Here is a 24,931-nt window from a genome sequence, read left to right on the forward strand (position 1 = left end):
TAAGATTTTTATACATTTGCTGAGTTTTGAATTAGGGTTCGCGTTTTTTTTGCTTTTTTCCCGGCCAATTCCAATTAATCTGACGTTTTTTGGTGAATTGTTCTGGAAAAAATCATTGACCATCTCTGACCGATTAAATCCGATTATTTTGGGGAAAAAATCGGCAAGCTTCCCGACTGCCAATTAATCGCGTACAATTGCGATTTTTTGCTTCTTTGATCTACATTATGTGCCATAGAAGAAGAGGATGAAGTTTGAACCCTCTAGCTTGAAGGTTGTGTTTGTGGGATAAGATGAGTCCTTTAAGGCTTACAAGGTATATGTTTGATCACAATGAAAGATAGTAGTGAGCTGAGACGTGAATTTTGATGAGGACTTTTTGACCTCCTAAGTTTTACGAGCCTTTTGTGGAGATTGATTAAAGAATAATTTGCTGTCCCAAGTTCTAAACAGCAAAATACAATAGTTCAGCTTGTTGTGACATTTTCACACATCGCCCCATTGCAAATGGGGACCTCCACTTTTTGCTTGGTAGTGATGTCGTATTAGCTTAGTCATCTAGCTTGGCAGTAATTTTGGTGTCTTTAACCTCTTTCTTGTGAGAAGATGCAGTGCCTTTGATTGTCAAGATGTGATCAAGTCAGCATTTCCATGTCTTTGACGAAGATGAGCAAACAGCCTTCAACTCCCTTTTTGTCAAAGTGCTGAAGTGATAGATAGGAGTCAAGATGATCATTGAATGATGCTTCACGGTGCAACCTTCAAAATTTGGTCAAGGTACGAGTCTCAGGTGTGATGAATAGTCAAGCGAACAAGTGGACACCATTAGGTTGGAATGTAGAAGCAAGAATTGATCAAGTCTAGGTGGATGAAGTTGAGAGAAATACGAAAGAGTACAAGTTAGTTTTACTTGGATTCCGAGAGGAAATTCAAGGATGAAACTCTCACAGTGACAAAGTCAACCTTAGGAAAGGATGAAGTCCAAATGTGGTAGTTATTCCATGAGTGCCCAAAATCCACAACTGGAGAAAATCCACAATTGGAGAAAAACCACAACTTGGTGGAATCCACAACTATGAAGTGAGGTAGTGACTTTTATCCTTAACATGCGAGAATCCACGACTTGGATGTTCACTGGGTCAAGATGAGTGAAGGTGGCAAAATCTAATGTTTACCCTCCAAATCCACAATCGAGAAGTGATGATTGATCAAATGAGATTGAGTGCTCAAGGAAGGTGATTCAAGGTCTAAGTAATGATGAAGAAGGAAAATACCAAGTTAACCCTGTGAAGAATTTACTTTACACTTGTAAAATCAATGAGTGAAGAGGTCAAAGTGAATTGTCCTTGACTCACTAGAATCCACAACCTTGATAACCTTGAAGTTGATGCTAAGTGAAGGCGGTGAAAGGTGAATTCATCATTGAATTCTCTAAGTGTGCAAGAAAGGGCATTACGACGATCAACTTTGAGCAAATGATGAAGCAATTAAATTGAGGTGGCTATCAACATGTTTGTCCATGAGTCATGAGAATCCATGCCTCCTCAAAATCCACGACCTTGCTAAATAAATGATCTTGAAAGGTGGTCTCCAACTTGTATTTAAATGCAAGGAATTCACCGCTTGAAGGCCCTTTTGATGATCAACTTGAATAAATGCAAGGATAATCAACCTGAAACTAAGGTCAATGCACTCATCCATGGGTCTCCAAAATCTACGACCCTCCAAAATCCACGAAGTAGCAAAATCCATGACTTGGAGGTGGCTGGCAGTAAGTTTGTCCATGGGTTGACAAAATCCATGACTTAATGAGAGTGATTCCAACATTATGATGTTTGATCAAATGAGTGACTAAGCATGATGAAAGGGCAAATGTGATCAAAATCAAACTTGAAAGGATGAAAATCATACCAAAATCATCACCAATTCCAGACCTGAAACTTAAGTTTTTTCAAGTGAAAAGTGCATTTCCAGATTTTTATTCCCAGATCTTTTGAAAGGGGTTTTAAGGGGTCTGATTCATAAAATGCTTGTGTTATTTCAATCAACCCTTGGTGTATGATGTAAAACATGTTTTCTTTTCAGGTTCAATGCATAGATGAGGATGAAGAGAAGACTTAACCGTATGGAGAGGACAACATTTGTAAGGACAAGCTCAAGAATTTCAAGAGGACCACATGAGGAAGTCAAGCCTCTAAGGTGTAAAGGAGAGATCACACTCAACAATGCAAAGGAGGAAATTGGCATGTTCACTTCACAACTTCAGCATTGTATTTATAGCATGAAGGAATCAATGCACAACATGAAGAACACTCCAACATTCACCAACATTGCAAAAGAAAGATAAAGAATCATCATCACAAGATGAAGATTAACATCATGAAAGAGAAAACACCAGAGATACAAGTGTTCAACGGGATCACACCATTCAAGGCTTGCACTACAACATGAAGAAAGACTTCATCACATGAGAGAAGGTCGAGGTAATGTAAAAAGACAAGGAAAAATTCAACAAGGCAAGGAAGATCAATCATCAATACAAGCATCAAGGTCAAGAACAGTCAAGGTGAAGGACTCCAAGGTCAAAAGGTGAAACGCATCATGAAGAAGGATAAGTGAAGGTGATCAAAACAGATAAAATGATATCTCTTACCATCATCACATTCATCAAGGAGCAATTTGAAATGTTGAGTATCAAGAAATCTTGCTCAACCACTTGTGATGAGTTACAAGGAGTAAGCTGAGGTGGCTATAACTCACCTTCATTCATCATTCTAAGTCAAAGCGTCTAGATTCAATGCAGTTGACTCATCCAACAAGGAGGATAACTATCACATGTGGAGGCACAAAGTTTGATGTACCTAACCTCATCATTCATTGGTCAACATTCAAGGAAGGACATGTGTCTTAAAATGTAATCAAATCATTGGTCAAGTATTAAATGTAGTGCAATGTTAGTTGTAACTAACCCTGATTAGGAATTTATCTTGTAATCTTGGCCATTGATTTGGATTTGATCCTGGCCATTCATTTGTAAAGAGAAGTCTATATAGAGCTTGCTCTCCTCATTTGTAAGGGTGAATAGTCAATAGTTGATCAATAGACATTAGATAGCAAGTAGCTAGAGTAAAGTAGGAGAAAAGGAGATTGTTGCTGATACTTTGTTGCAAGAAACGTATTATTTTCATTGAAGACATGGTGAATTTCATGTGTTGATTCAACATTTTGCATGATGTCTACTTCTCATTTGTTTTAATGTTGATTAGATGGATGGAAGTTATTGTGGATGTTTCATTGTGAAACTCTAAAGTTCATACCATTTACAATTTGTTGATTATAAGCTGTAGTGTATGGTTGGCCTGAATTCTTAAAATAAGCTTAACTTCGATTGCTACTTACTCATTGATATGCATACCTTTGATGGTGTTGATGATGGTTAGTAGTGATTTGAATATCATTAGCTTTCCTTAGAAGATCACACCAGCTTTGCCTAGTTATTCCTTGCATGGCGAAACAAAGAATGGTTGAGTTTCGCTAAGTTATTCATGGGCTCTTAGATTCTAGGAATAGATTAGTCTCTCTAAACCCTTCCTCCTTTTTATCCTTTTTCCATTTGAGTTCAAGTTAGGAGAAAAGCATCACATGATCGGTACATCTGATGTTCAAGTTCCAATTGTAGTTCATAAGGTAAGTGCCCTTGAATTACCAGCAACCACATCTATACATTGAGTCTATCCACATATAAAGTCAAGACTCGACTTTCGAAACCTTGGAGTCGTCTCATTTGATCACATAGTTTAGCATCTGAGAGGTCTTTGTTTAAGAGAGGATAGAGTATTCAGTACTTTATTCTATGTCGCATGATGTCATAAAAACACATCAACACAGCCAAGCTCTAGCGCAACGGATATATTATTGTTTCCTTTTACAACTAGAAATACTAGATGGCTTATTTAGACATTTTATGGGGCACAAGGACAATTTGGAGCACCAAGAACTTCTTTTTAAGTGAGTCATCTCCCTAAGAAGTTTTTGAGTTATGCTGCTTTGATGTCCTCCATGAGAACCTTCTAGTTTTGAAGAGGCAAATTCAAAGAAAGTGTGGCAAATTGCTGATAGATGAAGTAACTTCATTATACACGCTGTTTGGAAGATTGTGCCGGACTTGATTGGGAGTCAATGGTTGATTCCAAGTGGCTGTACAAGGTGATGTATGTAGATAGGAGCATAAAGTACACATCGAGATTTGTTGCATGAGGGTTATCTTAGGGAGAGGGAGTTGATTATGGTGAGACCTTTGCTTTAGTTGCAAGATACACTTCTATCATGGTAATTATGTCTCTTTCATCTTATTTCACTTGGTTTGTATATTAGATGAATGTAAATACAACTTTTTTGAATGGCAATATAGAGGAACAAGTGTATAAATCAGCCTAGAGGGTTTGAGGTACATGGGCTAGAGACTTGTGCATGTAGATTGAAAAAGGCCTTGTATGGGCTTAATTAAGTAGCACGTGCTATCTACTCATAGATTGATGAATACTTGATGAAGTTGGACTTTCCCAAAACTGCTGCAGATTCTATTTGTTTGATAAATCCAGTCTTTTAGTTTTAGTGTTGTATGTGGATGACCTAATTGTGACAGGTTGTGATGAGAAATTCATAGCATGGTGTAGGGAGGAGTTGATCTCTAAGTTTGATTTGATGGATACTAGTCTTATGCACTATTTTCTAGTTCTTGAGGTGTGACAGTGTATGAGAAGTCTTCCTAAGTCAATGGAAGAACATAGTAGAGATTCTTAAGTAATTTCAGATGATAGATTGTAAGCCCATTTCTATTCCAATGATTCTAAATCTAAAGTTGATTGTATATTAGAATCAAAATAGTGGATTGTTTTGTGTATAGGCTGTTTTGGTAGGTTCCCTCATGCATTTGGCTAATATTCAACCTTACATGTGCTTTGTAGTGAATATGTTGATTCAATTCATGATTGAGCCAAGGTAAATTCACTAGATTGCTTCAAAGCATGTACTTAAATAATTGAAGGGCATAGTTCATTATGGATTAATATATGTTGGGGATGGAGAGTTAATGTTGTATAGCTTTGTGGATTTTGATTGGATAGGTGATGCTAGTGCCAGAAGAGCACTTTAGATGTTTGTTTCAACTTGGGTTTAGGTATGATAGCCTGGTTCAACAGGAAGCAAGTAAAAGTGACATTGAGTTCAATAGAGGTAGAGTTCATGGCAACTTCTGCTAGTTGTGAGGCCATTTGGCTTTAGAAGTTGATATCATAAGTAGCATAAGTTACTGATTAGCTGTTGGAGTTGACAATTGTGTATGGTGAAAATTAGAGTGGTATCCAATTTTTCATGATAACTCCAAGCATATAGATATTCAGTGCCATTTCCTTGGAGATATAGTTAAAAAGAGAGTAGTGGTTAAGAAGGGGGTAATGGTTGTTAAGTATGTTCCCTTGGATTTGTAGGTTGCATATATTTTGATAAAGTCCCTTCCAAAAAGGAAGTTTGAGTACTAAGGGACATATTGGGTTTAATAGAGAACATTGTCCTCACAAAGAGGGAGAGTGAGTTTTTCTATAGCTATTGCTTGGTAGGTACACTCCTTGACTACGGTGCACTCAATTTTTTTTTTTTTTTTTCATAAATTTCATAGATCTTTGTAGTTTGTAAGAGCATGCTGTTTTCTTTTTATATATTTAAAATGGATTCTAAATTTAAAGAGAAGTTGTGGTTTTTTATTTTAGAACGAGGTGCTCTTTTTCTTTAACTTCTATTTTCTCCTAGCCTAGGCACTCCACTAAGATGAGGATTGTCATTGTAAGCCCTAGAGTTCGAAAGAAACCTAGGGCACATTAGTGCAATAAGAGATAGTGTAATGTCCGAACTATAATTTTCCTAAATTTTGCAATTTAATTTTGCATTTTAACAGCTTTTGATCACCAAGAGCCTGATGTGGCCAAGGTGAGAGCATATGGTGATTACTCTGATTATTATAGAAGAATAGTAATACTTGTTGGTGGCAAGCCACACAACTCAATATAGTAACTGGTATGAAAATTCAGAAATAATATAATACTTATTGGTGGCAAGCCTTCCAAATTAAATACAAATATTGAATCTAGTGGAGAATTGCATAGATGATTGGTAGAAATATAAATTCTAGATATGAAAGTGATTTTTAATGTCATGGTAGCATAGCCATCCAGCTTGCAATATTTAAATCCAATTCTAAACTTAAAATATATTTGGTGGTACACCACACAAAAATTCACAATGTAAAATATTATTCACTAAAATGAAATATTGATTATCATCTGTAAAATATCATACCAAAATTAAAAGTAACTCTCTTGATCATACAACTGCCCTTTGAAACTAAGTTGTTGGTACTAGTACATGAATGAGAATGGGTACGGATACAAGATATAGGTTTGCCAGTATGACTATATATATATATATATAATTTAAAGAAATATATAGAATTTTAAAATACATTTGATAGTATGATACTTAATCATTGATAAATGCCAAATGCCAAAATGGTAGTGATAAAGATAAATATTAAATGCCAATTGATAATTCAGAATTTCATTATTATGTCATATGCCATATAACATATATCATATATGTCTAGGGTCACGATTCAAATGAAAATCATTACAATCACAAAATTGACAATCAAAAATAATAATTGTCTTCAATCTTCATCAATCATAAAAACGATCCTGATCAAGATCATCATTTGCTTCAAGTTCAACATCATTTGAACCACAAGTAAATGCAGTGCCGTTCCCACTAGGTGCACCATGTAAAAGTGTCTCATCATCATCATCATCATCATCATCATCATCATCCGTAGTGGCTTTAGCAAGCTCTTGAATAGATGCATCTAGGTTGGTACACTCAGGGGCTATATCCCAATGCTTTGTTGACCCATCCTTGTAGTCTTCTTGCTTATGTGATAGAAGATGCAAATTGGAATGAACATAAACCAAGTCTTCTGCTTTTTCTTTGCAGCCAATTGGTTACACTTCACTGAGTGGATAAAGGAGTATGTACTTTAATTCCATTCAGAAAAAGAAGAACTTGCAAGCCATTGAAATTGGAGAGAAAACCAACAGCTTAAAAATAAAAAATGCAAAATAAATGAAAGAATGTTGAGTTCTAAAGTTTACAATACAATTGTTAAAAAATAAAAATGCTTGTGATAGAATCTTGATTGCAAGAGGTTGGAGAAACAAATAATCTTGCCCATGGAAGTACCACCATGTACGATCATCTATAGTGTATCGGTCGTTAATAGCACAAGGACTATGATCTCGTCTTGAGATGAACAAGCCAAACTTTTTCCTAGTTCCACCACTTCTAGATCTGAGAAGAGTCTATTGAATGCCCGCTTGTACCCATTAGCAAGTTCACTCTCTCTGTATGGTGGATTTCTCCCTAGAATAGCAAGGATTTTGAGTGCTATAGTATTTGGGAGATAATGCATATGCAAGAAGGTGCAATGGTGTGTTCATCTTGTTCCAACGATGACGAATGATTTTTTCCACACTTTTGAAAAGTGTTTATTTGGGTCAATCTCTTTTTGTGCTATTATGCCCTTTAATTCATCATGGAGTCCATGCCATCATGTATTTCCCCCAAACATGGCATATTTGTATCAGCAAACCTGATCATACTCATGATAGGCTTAGTGAAATTCAAGACATATTAACACAAGCCCACCAATCGTCATTCAAGATCAATGAACTGACCTTTTGGGCCGTCTTTGAATTTGATTTCTTCCAAACACTCCATTGGTTACTAATAACCATGGCACGCAATGCCTCTCACACCTTCAAAAGTTGTGTCAAAACAATTGTGTGTGATGCAAATCGAGTCTCAACAACCTAGGATCATGTAAAAAATATGTTAATAACACATTAAAAAATATTGTATACATATTAAAGATGGCATAAATAAAATTTAAAAATAAATTAAATAAATGAATTAAATTTACCTTCAACAATTCGAACCTCGAGAAAGTCCTAAAAATGCCTTGTGACATATGGTGGCTTGTCACAAACATTTGGATCTCCTCATCCTCTTGGTATATATCTTTTGTCCACTCTGTTTGAGTGCCAATTGCTTGCATCACCAAGTTAAGGGAGTGTACGATGCATGGTGTCCGAAAAATGTGGTCATATCTCTGCTCAACAAAAGCATTTGCAGCCTTGCAAATTTTTGCATTTGTCTGTAATGATTTGGACAAAATTTTTAGGACCCACCATCTCTATGGACTCATTGAGGATATTAGAAATGAATTTTGCACCTTTGATTTGCCCCTCATAATCAAATGCCTTAAAAAATGTTGCCTCTTTGGGAAACATTGCAATAACATCTATTAAAGGATGGTTTTTGCATTCTTTCCATCCGTCAGAAACAATAGAAACTCTTGTTTTAATCCAAGTATCCCTAATTGGTTTAACTAATGTCTCTACAAAATTATTTTCTCTTGCCAATAAGGTGGTGTGCACCTTTTCATACCAAGGACTTGTGAAACCAGCAGGTGTATTGATTGCCGCCACCATTTCCTACCAATATGGTGATCTCACCAAGTTGAAAGGAAGACCCTTGGCATAAATGCAACGTGCAACTTTTTTCTCTACAATGTCTCTTGCTTCATTTTTAAATGCTTTGTCCAATGGGCCTCATTTGCAGGAAGGAGTGGGATCTTCTACTTGGATAGAGGGTGTCTCCAAGAAAAGATGTTAGGAGGCCATTACTGGTTGATAGTTTGTAGGTAAAGTCATTGATTTTTTTTTTGTCGAAGGATGAGATCTTAGTTTTGCAATTTCAACCATATCATCAACATCTTCTTGTTCTCTGATGGATGCCACAATTTTTTTGTTTGACAACCCCTTCTTATTTGGCCCTTCACATACTCTAATCCCTTTCCCACCAATGCCACAAAAGTGAAGTCTCACTCGATAATACCAGCTATTAAAGTTGGTTTTACACTCATTACAATTCCAAAGGTATACCTCACCTCATGGGAGTTGTTCAAGCATCGTAGTATGTCTTTATAAAGGAGATGCTTTATCAATTTTATATTTTTTGTTTGCATCCACACCCATTAAACTTGAACCACTGGTCATTCTTGCAATCTAATTTTGCTATGATAAGAAATCATACAATTTTAAAATAAATAAATAAAATGCAAGCCTACAATATGTACAAACAAACAAAAGTTCAAAACGAAGATCAAAAAAACATTATAACAAATAGCGAGACTTGTTTCTTTTTTTAAAAAAGGTTATTAAAAAAAAACACTTGAAAAAATTTGTTAAAAGACTAGAGAATAGGGTAAAATGCTTACATTAGATGATTAAATTTCCTATGTGCAAGCTATCTTTCCTCATTTGGCACTCCTCGATAAAACACCTTTCGAAAAAAACTAGCGTCCCTCCAAAATGCCAAAATGCCAAAATGCGAGAAGAGAGAGTGAAGAGAGCAAAATGTTCTTTGTGTAGGGCGAAATGATGCTTTTAGGGGTCTTTTAGGGTTTCAGTGCAAAAAAGGTAGAAAAATGTTTTTAAGTTGTTTGGGCGCTTTTTGGCCCTAGGTACCTGCGTGTTCATGTAGATATGCACACGTGTACCCATAGGAAACTTGGGGCGTCCAGGGTGTACCCTAGGCATACTCGGGTGTACCCCTAGGTGAACCTAGACCCAAGCAAATTGGGTGTGGTGCAGCAAGAGAAACTTGCATACCCTGCAACTTAGCTTTGAAATGAATAATAAGCTGAATGAATATTAAATTGCAGCTTTTCAAGGCTGCTATCCCGTTTTATTTTCCAGCCGCAGCAAAGATTTTAAAATATATTAAAGCATCCCCTTAAAGGAATAATGCCATAGATATTGGGTGTGACATTCCCTTAAATACCAATGAGAGTGGCCGAGTAGATTTGAGGCTGCGGTTAGGAGATAATAAGGAGTGGCACCATCGAATGCAGATAATACATAATCATTACTCATAAAATTGTATGGCAGTCATAGGCTGCTATTCATTCTTTTAGAAAAAAGGTATGGCTGGTACCAAAAAGGCACGGTCACTATCAAGGCAACGAAATAAAATATTATTACCAATAAAAGTTGGAAATTAAGAATACCATGAGATATAGCTTCAAAGTTTCAAACAAAGATTTGAGCTCCGGACAGACAAAAAATAAAAATAAAAACTAAAAGTCTTCACAACATACTGAAATATATAATGGAATCCCACAACCAAATAGCTGAAATTGGATAAACTTTGTTCTGATTAGCACAATGATAATTCCTGGATGGAATCATTCAAATGAATAGGAGGGTTTTCATCATTGAATCCATTGTTTGCCAAAGGGATTTTGTCTTTTGGTAGAAAAGATGAACGATGTTCAATCTTCAGAGAAAAGGAATATGGTAATATGAAAATGGTAACCTTCTCCATTCAACTCCTCCTTGTATAGGCTTTTTGAGGAAAAATAATAATTATTTTCTTTTTGTCTCTTTTTTCCTCCAAACACTTATTTTTGAATTTAGATCCCATTTCTAGCATTGCTTTTTGAATTTAGATCCTATTCCTAGCATTGCTTTTGGTTCCTCTTTTAAAACAACATTTATTTTTAAAATAAAACATTAGCTGCCCTTTTGGAAAATAAGCTAAAGTTACTTTTTCAACAACTAAGTTAAATTATCTCCTTTGCACCACCCCATTAGCCTATAGGAAATATAATAATAGGCTAAGGGTCTTCATTGGACTTATGCTTGAGAAGGGGACATGACAGAGAGCATATTTGAGTGTAGTGCAACTATTCTTGGTTTTAATAAAAGATAGATGCAGTGTTGACAGTTCAGATTTGTTAGTGTTTTCTGTTCATATTTTCAGCAGTATGTGTTTGTAGATTGGTGTGCTCAGGTCTGTTGTTTTGATTGCAGATGGATTTATTTTATGACTGCAGAATTCGCTTATCATTATCTGAGAATTAACAGCTTCCTTGATTTCAGAAAGCTTTGACAGCATTTCAAGAGGAATTCTCTGGAAATATATGAAAGAAACAGGAAATCCTGCTTGATCTTAGAATGACAGTATGCAAACGTTTAGTTTTCAAATTCAGAACTAACCCATGCTAGTTATAGAATATCCACTGCAATGTAGGAGTTAAACAAGCTTGTCCCCTATCCTATACACTCTTCCGAATATACTTAGACTACAAAATACTTCGAAAAAGGTAGGGTATGCAAGGATCAATCTTCACTATTGGACCACAATATTGCTATATAATTCAATAAAATTCTCTTGCTAAACATCTTGCAAATTTAGAAAAAGTTAAGTACTGCAAACATTTTACAACCAATTTAGCATCATGGTAAGTGTTGATCAAATTAAGGTCTTGATAGTCAATTCTAGGAAGATCCACTGCAAACCAATTGCTTAGTTTTCAAATTCAGAACTAACCAATGCTAGTTATAGAATATCCACTGCAATGTAGGAGTTAAACAAGGTTGTCCCCTATCCTATACACTCTTCCGAATATACTTAGACGACAAAATACTTTGAAAAAGGTAGGGTATGCAAGGATCAATCTTCACCACAATATTGCTATATAATTCAATAAAATTTTCTTGCTAAACATCTTGCAAATTTGGAAAAAGTAAGTACTGCAAACATTTTACAACCAATTTAGCTTCATGGTAAGTGTTGATCAAATTAAGGTCTTGATAGTCAATTCTAGGAAGATTATTTGCCTTTTAATTTCCTTAAATAACCACAGCAGGTCATTGCTACAAATGCCTGGAACTTGATATTAATCATAAATTCAGTTGGAATATTAGTACTAAGTATCGTAGAAATAATTTATGTAGGTTAGAAAGCCTATTATGGTTTAAAAAACAATGCATATATGTTGAATAAAAGAATGTATTTTATAGCCTAGTAACATTGGTCATCCTTAGTGACTATGATGCAGACTTCCATATGTACAAGGGACGTAGCTCTCATCTTGCCATCCTCCTAACTTCTGAAAACCTTAGTACGTTCCTATTGTTTTTTCTGTGTACTGGGGATTTGTTGAGATCTTAGGGACAACAGTATGTCCCTTGATTGTTTCTGGGACTTTTGAGAACTCTAAAAAATATAAAAATAAGAAATTAAGAAACACTCCTTGAACCTAAAAGGGGGTTCCACCAAGATCTCCTTTCCTAATTCAATCCATCCCAATCATAAACTTAGAACAATTTGAGAAAAAAGTAGGAAGAAATGAGAGGAAGAGGAATAAAGAGGAAGTGGGAAATATCTTTCTATCAATAACTTGATCTTCATGCCTAGTGAATTTAGTCAAGTCTGTTTTGGGTTTATGCTTATTAGCTTAGCCTCAGTGATGTGCCGTTGGCTTTGACATGTATATATTGTTTTAACTCTAAGATACATTCATGCATATAATCTGTGGTTGCTCTACATGGTTATATGCCCATTGCTATGATGTTTCATTTATGAGTTGTTATTGCTCTTAATGTCCCATACTGGGTTGAACTCCCAGGATCTAATCCTATGACATTACTCTTTAATTCTATGTGTATTCTGATTACTCTTTCTAATTCACTGGAATCTAATATTTGTTTTTTATTAATTACTCTTTGATTCTATTTCTATTCTGATTACTCTTTCTAATTTATTGGAACCTAAATATTTGTTTTTTATTTTTCTCTAAGGGAAACCAGCTTGTTTTGGGCAGGCTTTGGCAAAGGAAATTGTAAGATCGAGACGAGCAGTGCAACGTCTATATGAAAATAGGGCACAGCTGAATTCAATATCTATGCACCTAGGAGAAAGTGTTGGTAAAATTCCCCCTTTCAGTCTTATCCATCTCTGTTTGTTTTTGGATTGATGTTTTAGTCCTTTTTGTCAAATTCACGGTTGTTTATAGCTAGTTCCTTATGTTAAAGACAAACCTAAAATACTCTTGTTGAATTCAATTGAACTGATTTCTAGAATATACTTAATGTTCATTGATGCTGAACGGGTATGTTTGTGGTCCCAATTATTTGATACATTTTAAGTGGTCGTAGTATTGGGAGCCTTGCGGGCCTTCAAAATGTTGATATGCTGGTCTACACTAAATGTCATTAATGGTTTCCAGAAAATTGGCATTTAGAGCAAATTTCAGAAATTCACCTCTTGTTAGTTATGACCTCAAGAAGTAAGTAGACTGCCGATTTTGTGAGAAACTCAATTGAGGGGGGTAGAAGAATTCAAATTTCTGTTCCTTGACCATATGGGATGGAGCCCCAAACCCTTAAAAAATCTCACATGTGGTGCGTAGCTGGGCATCCCTTTGGGACATTGAGGGGTGGTGCAAAGGTCAGGTTTTCCCTATGTGGATGTTCAAAGTAGCCTCAGATTTAAGGATTTTATCATTCGCGTTGTTATTTTAATACTTTCAAAAGCCTCTTAATGCATGCAGCATATAGGTACATGTATTAAGACTTCATCTTAAATTTTTAAACATGAATAATGGAAGTACTCAAATGTGTATAGTATAGACCATTTTTTATGTGGAGGCTGTAGAGGAGCAAGGATTTGATAAGTTGAAAGGAGGTGAAGGGATTTCATAAGTTGACAGGAGCAAGGATTTGATAGTTAATACCCCATTTTTCTGAATTAATGTCAAGACTCAAGATATAGCTGACTTGCTGCAGCAACTCTTCAGAGTAGCCTAGTGTTGATCTTTTTCTTCTCCATTTTGGTTCTTTACTATTTACAGTCTTCAAGTCCAGAATTTCATTTTAATTCCCTTTCTTGTTTAGGGAGCAATGGATGATGCAAGGGCATCTTGGGGTTGAGGCAAAACCTCACTGCAGTCAGGACAAGTGTTTCTAGGGGTCTCGGGGCCAAGACAATGAGAGAGAGCACAAGCAAGACAAAAGTGCTCAAAGGAAAGGATGTGCACAGTATCCAGGAGAAGTTGAAGCCTGAAATGCATGGGGAAATGCACAACAACCCCAGAGAGAGAGAGAGAGAGAGCACTGATTCCCATAGTGTTGGGGGTAACTTTGAAGGCATTAGCTAGAGTGTTTTGGATCATGAAGAGTTGCAAGAAGGAGAAAGGAGATGCCAAGGATAGAAAGGGTGTAGACTGTAGACAAGTGTGCAGATGTTTTGCATTGTGTAAGACTTATTCCTTTTACATGCCTGTGCATATGTGGGTGATTTGTGTTGCTTCCAAATGGAAATTGGAGTTCTTCATGTTGGGGCAAAAAACTTGCAAAACTCCACAGATGTAATTGATAAATGAGGGAATGAATGAATAAAATATTGAAGTTTTTTCAAACTGTGTAAGGTGCATGTCTGTAGTTATTTAGCACTATTATTACGTTCGAACATTGCACAAATCCTAATGAGGTTATTGAGCTCTAAGCATACTTCAGGTGGGAGTCTATTTGTATGCCCATGTGTAAATAAGACTACAAGAAAATGTTAACCATGGTCTAATGCATGCATGTGAAAATGATTAATGTTTTGGTTCAGTTATTGGGACCCTCTTTGTATTCCCACAACTCCCCAAAGACCACCTGCAATTAAAACAAGAGAAAACAATTGATTTTCTATGAAGCCTGAGATTTCATTAGATGCAAAAAAATTATTGATTACAATATAAAGGAAACCCTTATTATAATGACAAGGATGAAACCCTAATGAATATATAATTTGATCATAACATTTGTCTTAAGCTTATGACTTGAGACAAAAAAACACATGGCTTATGTAAGCTTAAGCATGCTAGTGTGAATAGGGACCTAATAATGATTGATTATTAGGTGATTACCTTTTTTTACACCAATATATTGTGCCATGGTGTACTCTTGATCACACGTTGGAGTTGTGGCATGATAATAGTGCTCTTTGGAGCATGATATATTCATTGGAAATATGATCTTCTTTGAGGAAATGTTAGATCATGTTGTCATGGTTAGTTCCTAATTTTGCAGACATGTAATGGCAGCTTTGATAGCGTTTTGGTTAGTTCTCTTGGTATTGAGGACAATGATCTTTTCCTTGGGATCCTCATGATAGTTGAATGTTAGCATGGTTTGATTAGTTTATTTGCTCATGGATACCTAGATATTGAGGTGAGGTTGGAGATCTCTTGTCCTCGGAGATCAAATGCTGAGATGTTTACTCTTTGATGAGGTTTCAATAGAAAGATTGAGCTTAGAGCTGGATGTTATTTTAGCATGGACTTGTTGAGGAGATTGTTGTTAGAGAGAGTCATTGTGGCTTGGTGTATTTTGGAGGAGTAGTCTCATTCCCCACTCTCAATCCCCTTGACAAAGAACTATTTGAGAGGTGCTGCCCACTTGGTACTGTAATATCCCCACTTTGAAATAGAATTTAATAATATATGATAATAATATCCCCACTTTGAAATAGAATTTAATAATAAATGATAATAATATCCCCACTTTGAAATAGAATTTAATAATAAATGATAATAATAAAATTAAAATATAAAATGATATAATTAAATATGATAAATAAAAAATTAATTAAGTTAATGAAAAGTCAAAAGACATGAAAGGAAAAGTTGTGACTCCCTCAACAATGATATATAAAAGGGAGAAGAAAACCTCATTTGAGAGGGGGGATAATTTGGTGATGAGAAGTGCAGATTTGATTTAAATAATAAGTGCAGATCTGATTATGAAAGGTTGTGTCCCTTTCAAATGGTAGAAATAATGAAGAGTTACACTCTTTCAAAGGGTGCTAATGGTGAAAGGGCATGTCTCTTGCCAAAGGGCATACATGATGAAAAGGTGTGACCTCTCCCTCAAATTGAGAGATATAAAGGGAAGGAATCAAAAGCATCTAGTGACATCACCATTGATAAGATCAGATCAGAATTGTTATCAAGTTATAGGAAGTAACATTTGTGTTCTTTATGGTATGCCTCCCAATCTGTAGGCAACATCTACAGTGCGAACTCCAACCGCAGGCTACAATATGCGTACAGGTAAGAGGGGTTAAGAAGTCTTAAGGTATATATGTGTGTGGACGTGTGTGCCACACACACACATATGCATTTTTATGAATACATATATCTCTGATGATTACTTATATGAATGTAGCAATAAAGATAGAAATCTATGTAGAATATGTATGTATATTTACGATCATTAGAAAGATTAAAGAATATGTAAATGAAGACGTAAATTATGGAATGGAAAACAGTAATGAATTATAAAATGTAATATTAATGTGATTATATGATGAAGGTTATAGGGAAGAAATTCCCTTAGCCTAATGGAGGGATTATGATAATCCCTGGAGGGCAGTATATACTGAATATCTATATGCATATATATGGCTTGGTTGACTAAGTTCATCCAAGAAGAGACGGATTTGGTTGGTCCCCTCTGAGGACTTGGATGATGGGATGCATCATCCAAGGCAAGGAATTGACATAGGGTCTTCCTTGGATGGCTTGGGTGTAAGAGGTTACACCCAAGACAGGAATCGAATTAACCTTTGATTTCCTGAGGGCTTGGATGTAAGAAATTACATTCAAGATAGGAGTCGAATTCACTTTCGACTTCCTGGAGGGCTTGGAACCAAGATGGGTTCCAAGAAGGCGAGCTTCACGGCCGCCTAAGGACATACTTTTGTATGGCAATCGTATCCTTTTTATTAGATAAAAGTTGTGATTATGTTAAGTATATTAAAGTTAGATTGCAATTTAGATTACTTCTATATATATATATGTTTGTTGTATTCTAACAATCTATTTTGCAGGCTAATGATCTCTAACTAGTAGGGTCATTACAGGTACTTAGATGTACTCTGTTTTCAACTTTTCTATGCTTTGTTGTCTCATGGAATGAGTCTTGAGCTATGGATGCTAGTTCTAGAGGACTTGTTTGCCGAATACATTGCATGGTTTATTTTTCCTTGACTTCTCATATGCATAAGTTTGTTCAAGAGGACATTTTTTGAGGAGTACAAGAGATGGTTTTGGCAGCGTTCCACGGAAATGCGTTTTCCCCCCTTTTGGACCGCGTTTTGGAGATGGGGACGTTTCCGGGACAGGGAAACGAAGACGTGACGTCTCCCACCATCCTACCACCGCCACCGGTGCTCCACCTTGTTGATGTGTTTTTTATGCACATGCGAACACAGAATAAAATACCCGAGTATCTTATCCTCTCTTGAACAAAATCTCTCAAATGCTGAAGATTAGCTTAAGGATCACTTGAGAAGACTCCAAGGTTCATGAATGTAGGGTCACTACATGTGGATAAGCTCAATTGTTTGATGTGATTATGCTGGAATCACAAGGGGACTTACATTTGAATGCCTGAATGCTTGATTTGCTGGAACTTAGATAATCTGATGTTACAATATGGTGATGCTTTTGATCCTAAACTAGTTGGAGTTTAAAAAAAAATGGCAAAAGATGAGGGGTTGAGAGAGTCTATTCTAATCCTAAGAATGTAGGAAGATGAGTGAATGATTAGATGGAATCCTATTGAGCGAGGTCTCACCATCAACTTGAACAATTTGACACAAGCTTAGTGCAATTTTCTAAGGATATTTCAAAGATATTCGAATCAATACCACCAAACATCGATCACCATTCAAGTTAATACATAAGAAATGAATGTAGAACAATTCGAAGTTAAGCTCATATCATTCCAGTTGACCACACAAGGCACGCTTACAATCAGTAAGAGGCTAGTGGTATGGACTAGGCAGATTCCACATGAATACATTCAACAAATTCCTCCATTCAATCTAATTTATTTATCATCTAACATGAAGATCCAACAAGAAACCATGCACATTGTAAAGAAACAACACACTTCACCATAACTTAATGAAAATGGAGTTCATTTACAACTTAGGCAACAATTTCTACCTTTTCCTCCTACTCTACTCTAATTGCTATTCTATTCTTCACCTATTTATTTGCTACGAACTATCCACTATTAGCTATTAACCTTTACAAATGAGAGAGTTTGAGCTTTATATAGAGAGCTCATCTACAATGCACGACTAGGATTGATTCTCCATCAATGGCCAAGATTTTACAATGAAAGCCCTAATTAGGGTTTGTTACAACAAACTCAATTTGGCCAATGAAATAATTACAACATCTTGGCAATGACCAATAGATAACAAGGGTAGGTGCCTCGAAGTTTGTGCCATCACTGGTGAGTCAGGTTCATTGAATCAAGACGAGCTGCTGTGGAACTTCTCTGATTGGTGGAGGTAGTGACTAGGACGATGACTAGGATTCCACCTCAACTCGCACTTTGTAGGCTTGAAAGATCATCATCATGAAGATATTTCTTGATACTCAACATTATCCAGCTTGCTTAAAGGGATGATGATGATGAGAAGCAAACTTTGATTAACTCTTCTGAAATTATCTGCTTCTTCAATCGTACTCGATGTAGCTCTTGTGATGACTTTGGTTGATCTTTCTTCGTTTCGACATACTCGTGAGTGATGCAACTGGTTAAATGTAGCTCTTCATCGTATTGACTTTGATTCTTGGATTCTCGAAGGGAATTCGAGATTGTAAAACATCCTTCCATCATGTAAGTTACACTTACTTTATGTTCTAGTGCCTTGAGGTAGTTGGATGATTTCTCCTTTGCACTCCTGCGATCTAGTTGCATTTTGAGTCTTCTTCATGCAATTGAGGTAGTGAAAGGCTTCAAACACTTTGAGATCCTCTCCTCCTTGATGTTCTTGTGTTTTTTGATGAAGCTTCTTGAAGAGGTTCTCCTTGTATCCTGTTTCGTTCCCTGCAAAACAAACAAGCAAGTATCAAATACACTTGATATATAGGTTTAATAAGAGCATATAGAGAGAATTCGCCTTCATGGAGGAGCACTTTGAAGTTGCTTTTCATTCTTGAAATTTGCTTTTGCAGCTCAGAACATGAAGTTCACTTCCCTTTGTCCATTCATGAAGTTCATTCTTGCATGTTGAGTTTGTGAAGTTCAATATGAAATTCGCTCATAGATGCTAATTCATGAAGTTGAGATTTACTCATGTAGGTTCGAACATGAAGATTGCTCTAGATGGTGTGCACATGAAGCTTGTTTCAATCACCTTGTTTATTAAGTTCTCTTGTCTTTCTCAACTCCTGAAATTCGCTTCATCTCTTCAAAACATGAAGTTTGCTCTAGATCCTTCAAACATGAAGTTCACCTTCATAGGGAATTCACTCCATTTTCTCAAATCATGAAATTCGCTCTAATCTTCTAAGTCATGAAGTACATTTTGTATAAAGTTCGCTCCCTTTTATTGATTCATGAAGTTCATTTGAATGGAATTCGCTCCCAATCATCAACTCATGAAGTAGACTTGTATGAACTTCGTTCCAGTTGTCCCAAACATGAAATTCGCTCCAAGATGGCAACTCATGAAGTTGCAAAATCCACTCCAAATTGGCAACTCATGAAGTTGCAAAATCCGCTCCAAAGTGGCAACTCATGAAGTCAAAAAATTCGCTTTAAGGGGTGTGCACATGAAGTCTTATTTCCATAGCCTTGCTTGCTAAGTTTGCTTGTCTTTTCCAAACATGAAATCTGCTCCAAACTCTTCAAACCTGAAGTTCGCTCCAATACTCCAATTCATGAAGTTGTCTTAAATGTGAAATTCGCTCCAAAAGTCTCAAACCTGAAGTTCGCTCCAATACTTCAACTCATGAAGTTGCTTCAAATGTGAAATTTCACTCCAAATTGTGAGGTCATGAAGTAGGAATTTCGCTTGGGTTGCTCAATTCATGAAGTAAGGATTTCCCTCCACTCTTGCAACTCATGAAGTAGGGAATTTCGCTCCAACTTAGCAACTCATGAAGTTAGGATTTCACTCCAACTTAGCAACTCATGAAGTTCATTCTAAAGGTTGAATTCATGAAGTTCATATTCTCAAATTTGTTTCATTCATTTATTCCCAACTTTGCTCATGAAGGCTTGAAGATGTAATTCGCTCCAAGTTCCTTATTCATGAATTTCGCTCCAAAGCTCTATCTCATGAAGTAGGAATTTCGCTCCAAAACTCTATCTCATGAAGTAGGAATTTCGCTCCAAAACTCTATCTCATGAAGTAGGAATTTCGCTCCAAAACTCTATCTCATGAAGTAGGAATTTCGCTCCAAGAAGTGAAATCATGAAGTTCACTCCAAACTAGAAAGTCATGAAGTTCGCACCAAAACACAAAGTCATGAAGTTCGCTCCAAAACACAAAGTCATGAAGTTCGCTTGGCATTGAATCAATTCAAGGCGATCATCCTTCCTTTATCATTCAACTTCGCTCATGTAGGCTTGCTTGTGTATGCTCATTGATGAAATTCGCTCCAAGGAGGCAAGTCATGAAGTTCGCTCCAAGAAGGCAAGTCATGAAGTTGTAAATTTCGCTCCAAAACATGAAGTCATGAAGTTCGCGTGCAACTGCTTGAACATGAAGTGAGTGATTCCAAATTTCTTTCATCCCCTTTCTTCCATTTTGCTTGTGAAGCCTTGAAGGTGAAATTCGCTCCAATACCCCAACTCATGAAGTTAGCTTGAGATCATCTACTCATGAAGTTAAGAATTCGCTCCAAAAGGTGAAGTCATGAAGTGTGAATTTCACTCCACTTGCTCAAGTCATGAATTAAGAATTTTGATTCAAATGGTGAACTCATGAAGCTTGCTCTTGTGTGTTTGATCATGAAGTAGGCAATTTCCTTCATTCCTCCACTTCCAAACATGAAGAAGCTTGCTCTAAATCTCCCAAGCATGAAGTTCGCTCCATATCCTTCAAACATGAAGTTCGCTTCAAAAGTGTGAGTCTTGAAGTTAAAACCTAGAGAAGACTTAGAGATGAGACAGATTACAAATGAGCTTATTAATCACTTCATTGCACAAGATTTCAATCCTTGGAATAATTCATTCAATTGCTCAAACTCATACTTACACCAATTCTTAAGCAAAAGAATCAAGGGAAAATTAAAACAATTGGAGCTTACCTACAACCTTGAACTCTTGGTTTGACGCTATCAACAATTTATTCAACTCTTTAGCTAGACTCCTGATTGACCGGCATGACATGCAAACCCTATAAACTTACTCACTTCACATTTCACACAAGGCTATTCACTTGACTCCTGGCCATTTTAAGCGCCTACGCTTCTCTAATGCAAAGGCTAATAGCAAAAGACTCAAACACAACCTAGGAAGCAAGAAAAAAGTGGGGGTCTCCATTTGTGATGGAGCGATGTGTGAATACATCACAACACACCGGAGATGGGGACGTCCCCAAGTCTCCTTGGGAGACATCTAAGCATTTCTTGAGGGGCAGGGAGACGTCTCCCGTCGTCCACACATCAAAAGCAATGCAAAAATTAAATTATAAAAAAAAGTGCGATTTTTGGGGTTTTTGGGGTTTTTGGGGGTAACCCTAACATGACGTGGGCCCCGCCCCTTCTCCCAAAACAACACAAATTCACCATATTTGGTGATTTCATTCACATTTTCAAAGTCTGATTTTTTTTTGCAGCAAGCTGAAGAGGAAGTGTGATTGAAGGACTGAAAAGAGTGAGTGCAAGTGTGAGAGGAGTGAGAAGGAGCTAGAAGAAGAGGAGGAAGAACATTCTACAACATTTTGGAGAGATTTTTCAAGCACAAGGTAGAGTTTTTCAGATTTTCTTGTTTTTTTTTTGTTTTACTTTCTGATTTTCAATTCTTTGTTTGTTTAAACATGTTTTTATTTATTTATTCATCTCAAAATTAGATTTGATGTTGAATCTTGAGGGCAAAATGATGAATGAATCATTCATCATTTTGCCCTCAAGATTCAACATCAAATTTTATTATTTTTATTTTAAATAATATAAAATTATAAATTGTAAATTTTGTTTTCAAAAATTGAATTTCAATTTGTTAAACTAGGCTGAATTTATTTTTATTTTTTATTTTGTGAAATGCAATGTCACTATCACAACGAGCTTCCATGACATGAGTGAGGATGAGATCGAAATCCATTCTCATAGTGAACATGATTCAGAATTTGAACCTAAGAATGAGGGGGGTGACCATGGGGCTGATCCTGGAACCCAATCTAGTTCCATGGCGAGTGCACCAGCTAGTATAGGTTTCTCTTTAGAGTTGTTGGCACAGTTTGCTAAGGGTGCTTATGATCCTAGATCACCTCTAAGACAATTTGCTTCAAGAGTAGAAGGCACATCATGTACAGGTGGGGGAACAAGGAAGTGGAAGTGCAACATTTGTGGGGTTGAATGGTTTGGTAGCATCACTAGAGTGAATGCACACTTTCGTTTTTGGACAGGAAAATGTGTGGATCATTGTAATTTTTTTAAGGAAACTAAAAATATAGAGTATAAAATTGAGATGAACAAGCTTTGGGGCGTTCCAGATGACACACGTGCTTCAATCCCTACTACTTTGTCTGCTAGGGAAGCCTTTCAGTAGAGCCAGCAAGTGAAACATACTTCTCCTCATGCATCACAAACAACAAAAATGACGTTTAGACCTTCATCCACTTCCACTTCTAGTGCCATGCCACAATCGCGAGAGGCTAGGGGGATAGGGAAACGCGAGTTGCAGACATCGTAGAGTAATCCCATAGCTGATATGTTTAATGTGCAGCTGAGAGATGAGACAAATGAGTCCATTGGCAGGTTCTTCGTTGCCAGTGGCATCCCATTTCATGTTGCCACGATCTCCTTATCATAGGGAAACGATGTCTATGGTGGCAAAGGGAGGAACATCATATGTGCCACCAGGTGAGACGAAATTGAGGACCTCGATCTTGGATAAGAGCCATTCCAAGATCAATATTTTGATGGAGAAGATGAAGGCATGTTGGGTGGAATTTGGGTGCAACATAGTTATGGATGGGTGGACGGACATTAGCCATCGTCCACTTATCAACATCATGGTCACATGTGCAGAGGATCCACACTTCCTTAGAGCAGTTGATTGTACATGGCATCACAAAGATGCTGATTTTCAGTTTCAGGTCCTTAGGCAGGCTCTTGAGGAGGTTGGGCCACAAAATGTGGTCCAAGTAGTGACAGATGCAACCCATGTGTGTAGAGTAGCAGGGAAACTCATTGAGGCAGGCTATAGACATATTTGGTGGACCCCATGTTGTGTGCATGCCATGACAAATGCACTCAAGGATGTAGGGAAAATTAACTGGATTAGAGGAGTGGTCAGCCATGCAAGGGATGTGCAGATGTTTATCTGCAACCACCACACTTCACATGCACTCTTCAGAAACTTCGCGAAGAAGTTCTTGAAACCAATTGAGACCAGATATGCATCCTATTTCATTCTCTTGGAGAGAATGATTGAGTTGCAAGAGGCATTGCAACTCATGGTTATGACTAATGAGTGGAATAGGTGGGATGGGGCCAAGACAGAGTAGGGCAGAAGGGTGAAGGAGACAGTGAAGAGTGATGTGTTTTGGACTGATGTGAAATACATTGTCTCCATCATTTCTCCAGTATTCCAGGTCATCAGATATGGGGATGGGGATGCACCTAACCTTGGAGAGGTGTATGAGTGCATCGACTCTATGCTTGACCAGATGAGGGTTGTTGTGTGAGTGAAAGACCCCTCTCTAGCATTCTACAATGAGCACATCCGGCCAATCATTCAGCACAAATTGGACTAGTTGAACACTCCTTTGCATATGGCTGCCTTTGCCTTGAATCCTAAGTGGTACAAGGCTAGACCGGTAGAGTGACACTGATTCAGGATGATGAGGTAAAGGTGGGTTTCTTTAGGTGCATAGAGAAGATGTATGATTCTAGAGATGCTAGCATAATTCGCACTTTTGTGGTGGAATTGTCATGGTCTGAAATCTTTGACCACCACTCTAGCTATTCGTTTGCTATCCTAGGTTTCCAGTTCTTCAACGTTTGAGAGGAACTGGTCTACATATAGCTTCATCCACTCTCTTAAGAGGAACAAACTTACCTCTAAGAGAGCAGAGAAGCTTGTGGTTGTACACAGTGCTTTGCATCTCATGGACCGCAATACACTTGTGCACAAGGAGAGTCCAGCGACACGATGGGATGTAGAGCCAAAGGAGCCAGCACAGATTGATGAGGATGATCCTACCACTTAGAATGCAGGGCTGGTTGGTGTGATCTTGAAGGATCTTGACCTTGTGGAGTCCAGCAATTCCAGTGATGAGGAATTTGCACTTGCAGATGATTAGAGGCCTCCCTTCACTACATTTTGAGTTTTGACATTTTGGCATTTTGTCTTTTGTAATGCTATTGCTATTGCTATTAGTATCTGTATTTGCTACTCATTGTAATGATGAACCATGTAATCATCTTTATAGACTTTGTGATATCTCATATGACATCAAATATTCATATTTTCGATATAATAGAAATCTCCAATTTGACAATTTCATTTGTGAAATTTTATTTAGCAATTAGCATTCAAGAAATATTTGTATTTAGATTTAGTATTTCAAATTTTGCTATGTTATAATTTTACTAATTTCCTATAGTTTCATTTGAAATGTAATTCTTATACTGTTATACATCTTTTCAAAACTAGTTTTTCAAGTACTATAAGTATATGTATAACTATATCAGCACCACTAGTCCACCACCCCCCACCACCGTGCCCAAACTTAGGCCCCTTGTCCCCTTGTCCCCGAAACCCGTCCCCGCGTCCCCCCATCCCCAACGCCTGTGGAACATTGGGTTTTGGGCATATTCCCTAGTGATGGTAATGGATATTCATTTGTTCTTCCTTCATTTGAGAAGCTTACATCCTTGTTTGTTTATTGATTTATTGATGATGTGGTTGACCTTGTGGTTGAATTGTTGGATGTTGTTAAGGCTTTTTTG

General features: G+C 36.9%; 1 protein-coding gene across 1 annotated transcript in view; it reads left to right on the forward strand.

The window, feature by feature from the left end:
* The window catches only part of LOC131026905 (vacuolar protein sorting-associated protein 24 homolog 1), a 101,471-nt gene that overhangs the window by 49,701 nt on the left and 26,839 nt on the right, over positions 1-24,931 (forward strand). The window contains exon 3 of the mRNA XM_057956919.2: positions 12,779-12,881. Within this exon, the coding sequence (XP_057812902.1) occupies positions 12,779-12,881 (103 nt within the window). The remainder of the gene's footprint in view (positions 1-12,778; positions 12,882-24,931) is intronic.

The sequence above is a fragment of the Cryptomeria japonica genome, chromosome 1, assembly GCF_030272615.1.
Source record: "Cryptomeria japonica chromosome 1, Sugi_1.0, whole genome shotgun sequence".
NCBI lineage: Eukaryota > Viridiplantae > Streptophyta > Pinopsida > Cupressales > Cupressaceae > Cryptomeria > Cryptomeria japonica.